The sequence below is a fragment of the Ptychodera flava genome, chromosome 13 (assembly GCF_041260155.1).
Source record: "Ptychodera flava strain L36383 chromosome 13, AS_Pfla_20210202, whole genome shotgun sequence".
NCBI classification, from domain to species: Eukaryota; Metazoa; Hemichordata; class Enteropneusta; family Ptychoderidae; genus Ptychodera; species Ptychodera flava.
Genome location: NC_091940.1, coordinates 20,451,489 through 20,466,203, shown reverse-complemented (window position 1 = coordinate 20,466,203; position 14,715 = coordinate 20,451,489). Strand labels below are relative to the sequence as shown.

Genomic DNA, 14,715 nt, shown 5'->3' with positions numbered 1-14,715 from the left:
GTATACATTTTCCATCTTTTCTATCTCTTAAATAAGTGTGAATGTGTAAATTATTTTACATTTGGCGCCTCGTACATTGGACTTACCGCGAAGTTATCCCTATGCCCTAGTTGTCACTCAACTTGTCAAGTGAAAACATCAAACCGCCACACTGAAAATATCGTGGCGCGAAATAGAAAAATTCGCCAGCCAAAGCGAAACTGTGTTCAACTGCGCCTCCATCAGTTAAACCGTTCCTCCAATTTAAACCTTATATTTCACTACCAACGTGCCTCCTTAACGCTAGATATGAAATTTCGCGAACAACCATTTTCTCAGACGTTGCTCAGATATTCAATCCTGTCGAACGGTGGCCAATTGTACCGTCCACCTTTGTAAAATTGTGAAATAATGAACAGGATTTATGTACAATCGCTTATGGTTCTATATACATGGCGAAGGCTGCAGTACCTCAGTTAGGCCTACTGGTTGGCTGCAATTCCGCTCTGCGCCTACGCGACCCATAAACGTGTGACTCTGGGGCATTCGCTTTTTGTAGGAGAGGGGATCAGTGGAATCGGGGGATTGACTTTTACGAAACCGTTTTTAGGGGGTGTCAAGTTTTACAATCAATGATTGGAAGGGGGTCAAATTTTACAAAGGATTGTATGGTGTTATGGAAAAAATTTGACATTGGAATTTCACCGAAATATTGCTTGAGCCTCTCCATACATAATCTATGAGTAATTTCTTTTAAATACAAAACTAGCTAAATCTGTGTCTTTATAGACTCTTGATCATTGATATAAATGTACTTGATCATACTAGGGTAGTTACCGGTGCATGTGTGAACAAGAAATTTAATTTTGGAATTTCACCAAAATGTTGATTCACTATCTTGTCTATGAGGAAACTATGAATGATTATTTTACAATAAAAAACTAGCTAAATCTGTGTATGTATGTACGCTTGATCATTGATATTAGTGTACTTGATTAGACTAGGGTGGTTACAAGTGGATGTTTGTGCAAGAAATTGTATTTTCACCGAGATGTTGATTCACTGTACATGTTGGTCTATGAGGAAACTATGAATGATTTTTTCCAAATACAAAACTAGGTAAATCTGTGTATTTATGTACTCTTGATTATTAGTGTACTTGATTAGACTAGGGTGATTACAAGTTCATGTGTGTGCAAGAAATATGATTTTGGAATTTCACCAAAAATGTTGATTTTCTCTCTTTACATAGTGGTCTTTGAGGAAACGTTGAATATTTTTACAACACAAAACTAGCTATTAAAATCTGTACTTTAAACAGTTTGACAATTTATAGAAATGTACGTGACGAGATTATTATATTTAAAAGAGCAGATTTGAAAAAAAAAATAATGTGATATTGGAATTTCACCCAGTGATTATTTGTAAAGTTAAAAAGGATTCTTTGAAAGTTCAAAGGTCAAATGGGAAATTATTAGTCAATTAAAATATTATTGATACGGATTGTGACATCTGAGAGAGGGTCGCTGTTTTTTGTGCATGAAAATTGGGTTGAGTAGGCCCTAATTCTTTTTCTTGTAAACACTTTCGAAGGGCCTAATTTTTCAGCCTAGGGCCATAGGGTGCGAAGGGTTAATGAATCAAATCTGATGATTTTTTTTTCGGGGAGGGGTCACATTTTACAATTGATGATTTTTGGGGAGGGTCAAATTTTAGAAATTTGATTTGGAGGCGGGTCGCTTTTTACATTTCATTTGTCGCTCAAGTTCCACCGACCCCCTCCCCGTAAAAAACGAATGCTCCCTAATATACGTCTATTTGTTTGACGTGCATTTATTTGAGTGCAAATTAGTGCATTGATTGGAATAGGAAGATCAGGGGAGTTAACGGGCCGTGTGAAACGATATACTGACCGGTTTCCATAGTTACACGGTCTGGTGAAGCCTTCGACGTTTTCGACTTAAAAGTAGACCGCTTAACACTAGGTATGAAATATCAATGCGCGCACTACTATATTGACTTTCGTTAAAATCTGAGTCTTTGATGCTGGTCGATAATGCTAGTATTATTTAAGAATTCCCTACATTTAACTAAATGTCATATAACCTTAACTGTGAAGAGGCATGGAATAAATTCTTCACATTCTAATAAGGTTCTGTTTTATTGCTTTCGATGTGGTACAGTGTATGCACTGCAAAAATACAGGCATCAACCGGGTTCTCCCTAACTGCCATGGGAATGCCAACATTTTCACAAAAGGATCGAAAACGGCCATAGCATTCCGTTGCATTTGAATCTCTTTGTGGTTGAATTCTTCTTGTTCCCGCGCTGTTAGAACACCCTTTTGTCAGAGACTTATTGCTCATTGCACTGGCCATCGTTCCTGAGCTGCAAACAAAACTCCGCGATGATCGCGGGACTGGGCACTGGTTACTTCCCTCTGGAAATATACTTCATTTTAACCCTCTGACATTATTTTTCCAAGCTAGTGGGCACTAGCCTTACTTATTTTCTCGTCATGTGACCTCTTCTGGCGAATCATCACGCACAGTGGATATGAGTCGTGTTGTAATACTAGAATACGCATATTGACTGACAATTAGAGTAACAGCATTTATTTTCCTGGTGACCTTTGAGTCGCCTCAGTGGAGAATCCGGTTACATTAATCATGAGGGGAACGCTCCATTAACTTGGACGTACCCGAGTAACCCGAGTTGGTTATCAGAGGATTAATCTCTATGTCAACAGATGCGAACAGATTATCTTTAGTGTAAACAAAACATTAGCACTGCCGGAACTACTTTTAGCATGGCCAATACCAGTCGGCGCCTGACTTGATGATGGCCCCCTGTCCGGCACTCAGGATTTCCAACCAGCGTTAAAAGTGCCGTCCAGCACTTGCTGTTACTCTGAGGTCATCATTTAGTTCATAAACTTGCATGAAGAGTTTACAAAAACGAGTGTACTATAGAATCCCTTTCAAATAAAATGATGTTTAAAACAATACTAGCAGTTAATTAACGTACGCTGATTTTGCATACGAAAAGCTATTTTTGTATGAATGTTTATACCCCTATAAAAGAAAGTTAGTACGGTAGCGAAAATCAGCTCAAGAAAACAGGACTTCAGCACAACAAAACAGGACTTTTACTAAAGCGTACTCTTTCAATTTCAGTTCAGACTCACATTGCGGAAAGGTGCATGCAATGCAATGAAAGTCACGAGCAAACTTTGGTGTCAACGGATCCAGTCTTTGAATTATCAATGAACACTCACTTATTTTTCTGGTCAAAAGCCAAAGGCTACTTGTCCATCGCAACAAGCCTCTCTGTTTGAATCCGCTTGTTCATTTTTAGCCGGATGCCGGCCAAATGACCGGCTACTTCCGTATTTTGGCCGGCTACTTTTCAGCAAGGTTTCGCTCTCTAGCCCGAAATTCTGGTTTGATAATAATATTTTGATATTTGTTGTCTTGCAAGCCGGAGATAACATTTCAGAAGTGCCTATGTGGCTATATGTAATCTAGCAATTTACGCGGTGAACTATCTACTACCAGCCTGTAGTACCGCGATCTGCGAACGTGTACTGTACTGGGAATCGCTCTCGAGGTCATCTTTGCTTTCCCGACTACAGCCCGAATTATTCCGACGTTCACATCGGGTGCAGCTTACGATTGGACTGACTTACGCCCACCAATAGCCGGCCATTTTCGAATAAAGCCGACGTTTGTTTCTCTCGAACGCGAAAGAGAAGAAAGTCTCAAACGCGGAAGAGAAAGTCGACGCTTCAGAGCTTTTGTTTTCTGCGTAAGAGTTGGGCCTTGTCTGATGGGTAGGTTTTTGATCAAATGTAAAGCAACCAAAAGTTACTGAGTCTCATTTTTCATAGTTTTGAAACGCCACGTCAATCCATCCATAGTCGATCATAGATCTACATCGCGTTTTGTGGAGGGGCCGTGGTTTAAGCGGAAGGGAAAGTCTACGCGGGAGTCTACGCTTGAAAACGTTGATTTTCTGCGTAAGAGTAGGACTGTTGGTTGCCGGAGGTTTTAGATCAACATCTAAATAAACAAACAATTACTTGGTCTCATTTCTCGTCCTTTTGAAACGCTACGTCGATCACAGCGTCAAATTTCAGGTCGACCACAGTTGAATCTATCCACGGTCTGGAAACGCCTATTGTAAAAGGTGTCAATCACCTGGACCGCACAGCCAAACCGCGATACGAGGGGCAGTCACGTGATAATGCGTAGCTTGGGTTTGTCCTGCATGCCACAGTCCCCGATTGTGTGTACGCTTTTCTCGAATTTTCGCTGTTTTTGGCTCTATTAAGTGTTCTCTCCGTCTATCTACGACACGAAGACAGAAATCATCATATCGTGAAACCGGTGTTTGTTTTCGTGATCCTTCTCCCATCGTAAATGATGATAGTGTGCGATAATTTCTGGGGTTGATCGCTGCAAGTGTGTGACGTAGCACAAGCAACGGCTGGGATCGAACCGGAAAATTTGTCGTCGCTTTCTCTTGCAATGCTTTTATTCAGTGCCTCCAAATATGATAAAACATGTTTTCTGTGTAATATTCTGTGAAATCATGTCTGTTAACTGAGCAGAATAGGAAAGACAACTGCAGAAATGCATGGATAGAGGGACTGTGGGTCGACCGATATTGCATTATGTGTAAGCTTTACTGTGTCACAATCGACTAATCGACTGCAGGTGTGTTGTACACATACGGTGTCGTACAGGTTGACGTTGGGTGTCGTCAATTTGGAATTTTATCAAACATGAACACTGGAATTTAGTTCTCTTTTCAATTATATTCAACATCACCAAAAATCAATGGTAAGCTCGCGAATTCGTTTATTGTGAAATTAATACCGTGAATTAAATCACTGAAAATTGTGCGCCCCGCAGACCGGCCTCGTTAACTGCCTCTACTATTTCTCCTTTCTATAATATGTACGAATGGCCATACTGTTTATAGACGGATACGGCTAGCAATTCATTGACTTAAATTCGCTCTATAGGAGATGTAATGTCACAGGATACGCGAAGCTCTTGGAGTCCTTACTCACTCGTTACATTGTTTGCAAGTGCAAGAAAAATCTCGCCACGTGGAAAGAACGTTCCATACTGTTCTGATCACATTTGCACATATGATCAATGCGCGTTACTGAAGTGAAGCGTCCGAAAATAGGAAACTTGAATGAAATGAACGAAGAACGATATTTTGTTTCACCATATTTCTAAAACTTAGTTTAGAGCCTAAATTAAAGAATAAGCTAGATTACTTGCATTGAAAAAAGGGCAGGTCACTTTTTCTTGTCAACATAGTTCCATGTGCAAGCATATGTGTGTGCCGTGGTATTGAGTGAGTCGTTACAGCCCTGACGTTCCTATCATAGCACCAGCTCGATAAGATAATCGCAACAATGGAAAATTAACACCTTGGGGATTAAAAGTCTTCTGTTTGTCACCCGAGTTGGCAGGCAGCAACTCGGGTTTCAGGTACCATCAAAGTTAATGGAGCCTTCCCCTAATGATCACTGGGCAGAGCGTAGTCTAGAAAGATATGCGAAAACTAAACACCTGTCTATTTTCGTTCCACTGAAAATTGTTAAGATTCGCGAGATGCTGCCTGTTGTTCAACTATTATTATTTTACTCATGTAAAAATCCTAACACTATTGGAACTAACTTGGGATAATTGGATGGTGGAGTTATGTCGGTTTAATCTGCAAATGTAAGCTCATCTGTATTTCTTTCTAAGTTACACACTTCTTTTATGAGTAATTTTATTATTGCAACATTCAGTTACAGGGCACCTAATACTTTTGAGAAATTTGAACAACATGAAGATCCAATTCTCCCAAATTAGTTCCAATCGTATTACCTTTTGTTTGAAAATCTGTGAAAGGAAGAAATACAGTTGCATCAGCTAGCAGTGAGAATGAAAAATATCTTGTCATTTTTCTCTTTCTGATTTAAAATATGTCACTGCATCAATGTACTGTGAAATAGTACTGTGAAACATTAGTGTATGTTGCTTGCTTACACTGGGTCTCTCATAGAGCAACAGAAAAGGATCAGGATTTTGTCATGCTTTTCATATGAACTGCTGATTTCAGAATTATCTGTACACTTTGCAAAACATACTTCATAATTCGCAAACATCCAGATGTCTCTGATATATTAAAGTTATGCGCCCGAAGGGCACGCAGAAAAATGCAACTAAATGATGCAATGTGTGGCTGGTAAGTTGTATTTTAGGCAAGTATGAGTGATTCAAAAACACATTAACACCTCCTCTATTGAGCATTTAAAAAACATAGTGATCCTCATCATCAACGTCAAAAGCAGGGTGACCCTGATGGATCCACCCCCTCCCCCCGCGACTGAAGAAACTAACCAGTCTCTAATATAGAAGAGAAAAACAACGAGTTGATTCAGACGAATACCCGCGTAAGGATAAGTTCTACTTTACCATTTCATGTCTCGTTTAGCAATGAAGAAAACATTACATTTGCCTAACATTGGCTCTTCATTCTGCCATACATTGCGTCAAATTATTTTACCTATACGAGGGTTTTATAAAGCCCTAGATGTATACTCGTAGTTTATGTCAGTGATGTAAAATTCTACTTCTCTTTGCATCCTCAGACAAGTCACGTAATCACGATATCTGATGATAATAACAAATTCATCACCGTGTGGTTGAAAGCCTTTGATGTGATGAATAACACCATAGAGGACAAAGCAACGTTCTACATTGACAAAACACAGCCAACTATCAGTAGTATGACAGTTGTTGACGACTCAAGCACCAGAAACACGACATCGCGAAGAAAGAAGATGGCGCCTTCTGGATCAGGGTGAGTTTGTCTGTCTCATCAGAAAATGTTAAATTGACTCTGTTGTATATGAGTATAAATTTTGAGCCTGTAAAACACACTACAACTTCCGTACACTTGTGGTTCATTTTGATGTTATCAGTTTCACACTTAGAGATTGACTCTTCGCTAATTGAAAAGTACGAACAATCATGGCCTTTAATTGCGAGGAATTTTGTATTTACAAAAATCTATAAACCTATTCTGATAATTAGAGAGACACAATCCTTCTGATAATTACACAAAGGAGTTATGTAACAGAGGGAGAAGTTACTGTACTTGACACTATTCGTTTTCTAGGGTGTTAGTGAAGACACATGATGATGACAGTGGTATCCTTGAAGTCAAATGGCAGATATTTGACAAAATTGAAACAACTCGTCTGTACGGTCAAGGAAAGATAGGAGAGACAACACCCATAGTGAGTTGATATCCCTCTGGCTTCTAGTAATTACCTGGCAAATAATATATATATATATATATATATATATATATATATATATATATATATATATATATATATATATATATATATATATTAGCACAAAATTACTTCAAGTACAAAGTAATGATATCTGTTACTTACGTTTCATGCATTCTGCAATCTTCAGACAGAACTAAAATCTAAAATATCCTTAGCCAAACACTCTCTTTTATATGGTTGGGACCGACCATTGTATTGTGTTTCTAGGTCATGTTGAAATTTGATGAATAAGATTTGTTTTGGTGGCGACATTTTGAAACTAACTCAGGGCGTTTGTTTAAAGGGAACATTATCGCTATCTTTTGACCCTTTTTCACCAAAATTGTTGTTTGTGTAGAAAAACCTGTCTAGCAAATCCTCGGGTCAGGGGTTTTAGGTTGTCTACCTTAAACCCCTGACCCAAGGTTTTTATGCACAGTGTAGGCAAGATGGGATGGAAGTTATCTATGGTCGACCATTTCATAGGCATCTTTCAATAAGTCGAACAACATCAGCAACTGCTCATTTGCAACAATATTGGTGAAAAAGTCAAAAGACAGCGATAGTGTAGATTTGTCGGCACTGATAATGTGTAGCTTTTCTGATATACAAACATTACATCGTTTGCTTATGTTAGAGTAACTCGGTGCTTTATCAATAATTCACCATGATACATCAAAGACCTGGTCCTTGTTCTAAGTTAAAAGACCAAATAAACGTTGATAGTTTAGTGCTGCTCTCATACTTTTTGTTATGGAACGATTGCATGTGATTAGCGAAGCGTGTCTTGAAGGTGTTTTCAGTGAGACTGATATAAACCTCGTAGATTTAAAGAGAAAGTATGTCGCAATGGGGAGCTTCGACGGTGCAGATATATGCGATTTGATGGGTCTGTAAATCCTGAGCACACTTGCCAAGAAATATGATAGAGAGATCAAATCTGATTATACCGGGATGACGGGCTTGGTATACTTAGGAATACCGCCGGCATCAACGACAGATTAGACGAAAAAACAACTCACAATGTATTCCGTGACATTGCTCTCAAGATCACAATTGAGACGAACCAGAAAACAAACTTCTTGGATGAGACATTTGATCTGGATGTCGGCAAGTTCTACCCGTATCGTAAACCAAACGATCAGCAGTCTAATCACCCACCAACTATAGTTAATCATATACCTGGCGCAAAGCAAACACACCTCAACAATATCCAGTGATCCAGGGCCCAACAATCTATGTGCAATGTGTCACCAGTGCAAAAAATATCGTTTCCGTAACATGTCCGTCAGCAATAGGGTAGGTAGGAATGGGAATTTTTTGCCCATTTTTGAAATTGGAAAATGAGATATTTTCAACTTTTCTCATGATTTTGAGCTAACTCCCCCTTATTTCTCGGGATTTTCTTTCAAGTGCGGTAATAATTTGTGGTTTATGGTCAGGGTGAACTCGGGTAGGTCGAGATACTTGAAACAACCTTTTTAGGTCTCGGTGTAACTATGAAACAAAGTCATTACTTTCACAACCGCTACATGCCCTTAAATCCTAGAATTTTCATTTTCAATCAAACTATGTGAATCTACGTGTGATTTAGTAGTTTTGGAAGTTCAGTTATCTGTAGCGGGTGAGACTACGGACGTCTCTGCGGGTCATTAAACGGTCAACCCGTCACAACCTTTTGATGACCTGCATAGACGAAGCCTATCCTATGCTCTTTCGCAGTCACCTATTTTAAAGCAAAGCCATCAAAACTCAATTAAATATTGTACAAAACTGCCGCTTCAAGGTAAATATTACAAAGTCTTAAAGCAAGTGTCCAACCATCACTTTCCCCCGAAACAATAAAAAGACAGACTGAGTGGAGCGTACTCACCCGATTCCGTGCGGACTCCAAACGGAGACGCGTCGCGCCTTTTCTCAACATAAATTCTAAAAGTCAGGAATCTCAGGGGAAAGACTTTGACATGCAACATGCAGCATTAGACCTACCATGCAGGCTAAAAAAACAGAAGTTGCCGAAGGAAGTGCTTCAGATCTCGTAGTCGTGATCGCATAAACCATTCAATTTGAAGAACTTCAAAATTAAGAACAAATTAAAGCTTGTCGGCAACACGCCGTTTCAAAACAATGGAGACATTTTATTGCAACCATGTAGGTTACCTCTATAGAGTAAGTTTAGGGACTTGACAAAAATTACAGAGGGGCCGTGTTTTTCAAAATGATGCTGCGCGAAAAATAGTGACCCTTCAAAAGTTTTTGCAGGAAAAAAGAGTGACCCTTCCTAAGTTTCATGAGCGAAAAACAGTAATTCTCCCCCTGCGTGTCACACATTGACATATAATTTCTCACTTGACCTGTGAACTAATCACTTTTATGCGAGATTTCAATTAATTCAATGAAATATATATCACAAATCACAATAAATAATTTTGAAAACTACAATTGGCTAAATGAACAAAAGCTGTAATGTTTACCTTCATTTATAGTTTGGCTTGTAATTGTACAAAGAGCACTATTATTGTTTGTCAAGAAACTTATTACCGCCAAAACATCAATATTTGACAACATATACAGGTAAATTCACATATATAGTAAGTTTCATAGAGGGAAAATATTTAAGTTACCTCTAGACTACATGCATGAGAATTAAGTTAATTAATATTTTTGGGTGAAATTCTAATATATTTGTAGTTCAAAGTTGCTCTTAGACTTTCAAACATCCTGTTTTTATCACGTACATTTATATCAATTGTCGAACATTTATAAATACACAGATTAAGCTAGTTTTGTATTAGAAAAAATATTAACCTTTACGGCCCTGATACGGCTTTTGCGGCCCGAGATCGTACGGCGGAAGGGCCCATACGCCGTACGACCAAGGGCCGCAAAAGCCGTATCAGGCCGTAAGGTTTTATCATATACTTTATGGAATGATAAATATGTAGTTTACATAATATTCATTATGTCTAGTAGATAAAAATGCGTGCGATATCAAAATTCATCGCCATTTGTGTCAGTTTTTCAGAAATACGATGGCCGCTTCCCGTCGCGGATTGACATACATAATGACGTCATTTGTTTACCTGCAGAATTCTAGAACGCGCAAAGCAACATCCGTACTATAACGTGACCAACGGAGATCAAGGTTGAAATCGAGGTGTAAGAGGGACAAAAGCGTGATGTCAGTTTTCTTGTAATTTACACTGAACAGGCACGAACTTAGTATACACAGGATTTCACCAGAATTTAGATATAAAAGCCGATGTTACCGGCGCGCCTCCACTGTCGCCACGCGCAACTACGATCTGAGCGAGCAGACGTTTTCCCAATCTCGCGCTGGCTTTGTGTACGAATGGAACGTTTGCCGATAGCAACGTGTGTAGTAACCAGAATAGAGGTAGTTCAGAAATGCACACGATTGCTCATATTTGGGCACCGGGCCAAGGCGTGATACGTAAAAAAAATGCACGGATCTGAGGGCGCTTTCTCCCATAGCTTTACACAGGCACGTGAATGTAGGTATATGATAATCATAGTTTCCTCATACACTCCAATGTATAGTAAAATCAACATTTCGTTGAAATTTCAAAATCAAATTTCTTGCACATACATGCACTTGTAACCATCCTAGTCTAATCAAGTACATTAATATCTAGTATCAAGCATCTGTAAATATTACACAGATTTAGCTAATTTTGTATTGGGAAATATTATTCATAGTTTCCTGGTAGACTCCTATGTATAGTGAATCAACATTTCTTGATGGAATCAAAACACAAATTTCTTATACACGTACTTTTTTCCTCCCATTTCAAGCAAAGTACATTTACATAAATTATCAAACATAAGCTTATATAAACGTACAGATATATTTTGTAATGTAGGGTGAATTGTTAATAGTTTGCCCAATCAGATTCCAGTGTATTATGATTTGATGTGGTTGGGTGAAGCAATATATCGGTCACATCTTGCCTTCTTACAGTTGCGAGAGTTGCGCAAAAAATGATGACCCTCCTCGAAGGCATGCGTGTAATTTCATGACCCATCAAAAAAGCTTGAGTGAAAAATGGCGACCAACCCCCAAAAAACACTGCTCTATTCCCTTGCAATTTCTGTCCAGTCCCTTGCGTTCGAAATCTTTCAGAATTTCCTCTAATTGTGTCTAATGATCAAAGGTCAGTACATACACATTCAATGTAGAGTGATTATTATTTGAGCTTCCCTGTCGTGAGACAGTACGAGTCAGAGCGAAGTCCGATAATTCTTCTTGGCGGCGGCTCGCTGTCACGTAGGGTCTATGTCACATCTTCCGAAGACAGGTTTGAAGTCTGTTAGTACAGTCGCCCGTCTTCTTCAATTCCGCTCTGCGCCTACGCGCCCAATAGACGTCTGTACGGCACCTATCTGACAAAACGTGCTTATCTGACAAAAATACCGATTACTGCTTGAAGCCCTACTCATTTTGAAGCCCTACCACACAACACTGCGCCTGTCAAAACACACAAATAATAAATCAAACATCCTAACTAACAAGTGTTCGCCTCAGAGGAGAACCCACGAATGCGAGAACCAGGGATTGAAAATTGCCCTTTTAAACAAACGCTCTGCGTTGGTTTCAAATGTCGCCACTAACACAAATATTAGTTATCAAATTTCAACGCTAAAACAATACAATGGTACATCCAAACCATATAAAAGATAGTGTTGGACTAAGGACGATGTTTTAGTTCTGTCTGAAGATTGCAGGATGCATGAAACTTGAGTAGCAGATTACTTAGCACTTGAAGTAATTGGTGTTTCTATATATATATATATATATATATATATATATATATATATATATATATATATATACATACATATATATACATACATACGATTGGAACTATTTTTGGATAATTAGATGGTAAAGTAATGTCTGTTTGATCTGCAAACCTCAGCTCATCTGCTTTTCTTTTTAAGTTACACAATTGTTTTTTATGAGTTATTTGTACTATTGCAATAATCAGCTAAAGAACACCTAACAGTTTTGAGAAATTCTAAAAATATGAAAATCCAATTATCCCAAATTAGTTCAAATCGTGTTATATGTATGATTGTAGCTTAAGTTCCATTATCAGGTTTAGACATCTAACAAAAATCAACTTTCACATGATCAAATTACATAATCCGCAAGTACCTCTTACGAGCATAACCTTAATATTTTATGGTTTTAGGGTAACCCGAACAAACCGTGCACCGCTTTGACCTGTACGTGCCTGCCGGAGATAGACGTTTGCTTCTATCTCGATTATCTGATCGAAATCGATTCGAGGGACCTTCCTGACTTGCCCACGGGGGACACTGAGTGCATCGTCAAAGTAACAGCAGTAAATAACGCAATGCTTGAAACGACCGATCAAGTTGAGGTTTGTTCTCGCATTTCTTCCCTGGTACCTTTAAAACGACTTTAAAATATACGTCATCAGAAAATATAGGGATTAGAGGCAAGATATATTTTCCTGCGTGACTAAATTTGTTTCAGTTATGTAGTGCATCAAGTTATCCCCATGTCCTGATATTTAAACAAGTAGTACGGAAACAGTCATAAGAAAGTTTAACATAAAACGTTTTGTTAGGTTCAATGCACTAAGTTGCACATTTAGTACAGTCTTAAGATGTTTAATTTTTAGTCCCCACGGACACCGTCCGGGGGGACTTATAGGTTTGGTCATGTCCGTGCGTGCGTGCGTTCGTGCGTGCGTGCGTGCGTCTGTCCGTTCGTGAACGCAGATATCTCAGAGACGCGTTCAAACTTGGTACAAGGATAGTTCCCTACCTCATACAGATGCACGTCGATTTGTTTCACAATGCGATCAAATTTGGCCGTGTTAGAGGACTTTTTAGTTTTCACCTCCATAGACTCCCATGTATAAGGCAGTCCATAGACTCCCATGTATAAGGCAGTCCATAGACTCCCATGTATAAGGCCAAGAAAAATAAACATTTAGTTTCTCATCTTATTCATATTGCAAAAAGGATGCAGTGACACAGTTTTTAGTCCCCACAGATAAAGTCCAGGGGGCTTATAGATTGGGTCATGTCCGTCCGTGAGTCCATCCGTGAGTCCATCCGTTCACGCAGATATGTCAGACGCTTTGACAAAATGTCACGTGACCTTGGTGACCTTTAACTTCGAATATACATAATTGTCCATAACTCAGTAACCACAAGTGCTAAACCTTTCATATATGGTATGATGGGACACCCCATGACGCCACATATTTTACCTCATTAATTATGCACATATCTAATTTTTAGCGAGCCAATAGAGCTAGAGGTCTGATTTTTGGTATATATGGATAACTTAGCAATGCAATTTTTTTGACAAAATGTCACGTGACCTTGGTGACCTTTGACCTCAAATATACATATTTGTCCATAACTCAGTAACCAAAAGTGCTACACCCTTCATATTTGGTATGATGGGACACCTTATGACGCCACATATTGTACCTCATTAATTATGCGCATATCTAATTTTGAGCGAGCCAATAGAGCCAGAGGTCGATTTTTGGTATGTAGGGATAACTTAGCAATACAATTTTTTTGACAAAATGTCACGTGACCTCAATGTCCTTTGACCTCAAATATACACATTTGTTCATAACTCAGTAACCAAAAGTGCTACACCCTTAATATTTGGTATGACAGGACACCTTATGACGCCACATATTGTACCTCATTAATTATGCGCATATCTAATTTTGAGCGAGCCAATAGAGCAAGAGGTCTGATTTTTGGTATATAGGGATAACTTATCAAGACAATTTTTTTGACAAAATGTCACGTGACCTCGGTGACCTTTGCCCTCAAATTTACATATTTGTCCATAACTCAGGAACCACAAGTGCTACACCCTTCATATTTTGTATGAATGGACACCTTATGACGCCACATATTGTAGATCATTAATTATGCGCATATCTAATTTTGAGCGAGCCAGTAGAGCTAGATGTATGATTTTTTAGTATAGGGATAGACTATAGGATAGAAAATTTTTGACAAAATGTTGTGTGACCTCGATAACCTTTTACCTAAAATACACGATTATGTCAATAAATAAGTAACCATAAGTGCTATGTCCTTTATGTTTAGTAGGATTGGAGACCTTATGATAACACATGCTTTACCTCGTTAATTATGCCCATATCTAATTCTTGGCAAGCCAATAGAGCTGGAGGTCTGAATTTTGGCATATAGGGATTAATTAGCAATACAATTTTTTTTTCAAAATGTCAAGTTACCTTGGTGACCTTTGACCTTGATTATACATATATATGCATAACTCAGTAACCACAAGTTCTATACGCTTCAATTTTGATAGGATATTAGACCTTAAG

At 38.6% G+C, this 14,715-nt stretch overlaps 1 protein-coding gene across 1 annotated transcript in view; it reads left to right on the top strand.

Moving 5' to 3' along the window:
- LOC139147045 (uncharacterized) overlaps positions 1 to 14,715 on the top strand; it is a 33,793-nt gene that overhangs the window by 14,366 nt on the left and 4,712 nt on the right. Inside the window, exons 9-11 of the mRNA XM_070717897.1 lie at positions 6,641 to 6,852; positions 7,171 to 7,291; positions 12,550 to 12,741. Of these exons, the coding sequence (XP_070573998.1) occupies positions 6,641 to 6,852; positions 7,171 to 7,291; positions 12,550 to 12,741 (525 nt within the window). The remainder of the gene's footprint in view (positions 1 to 6,640; positions 6,853 to 7,170; positions 7,292 to 12,549; positions 12,742 to 14,715) is intronic.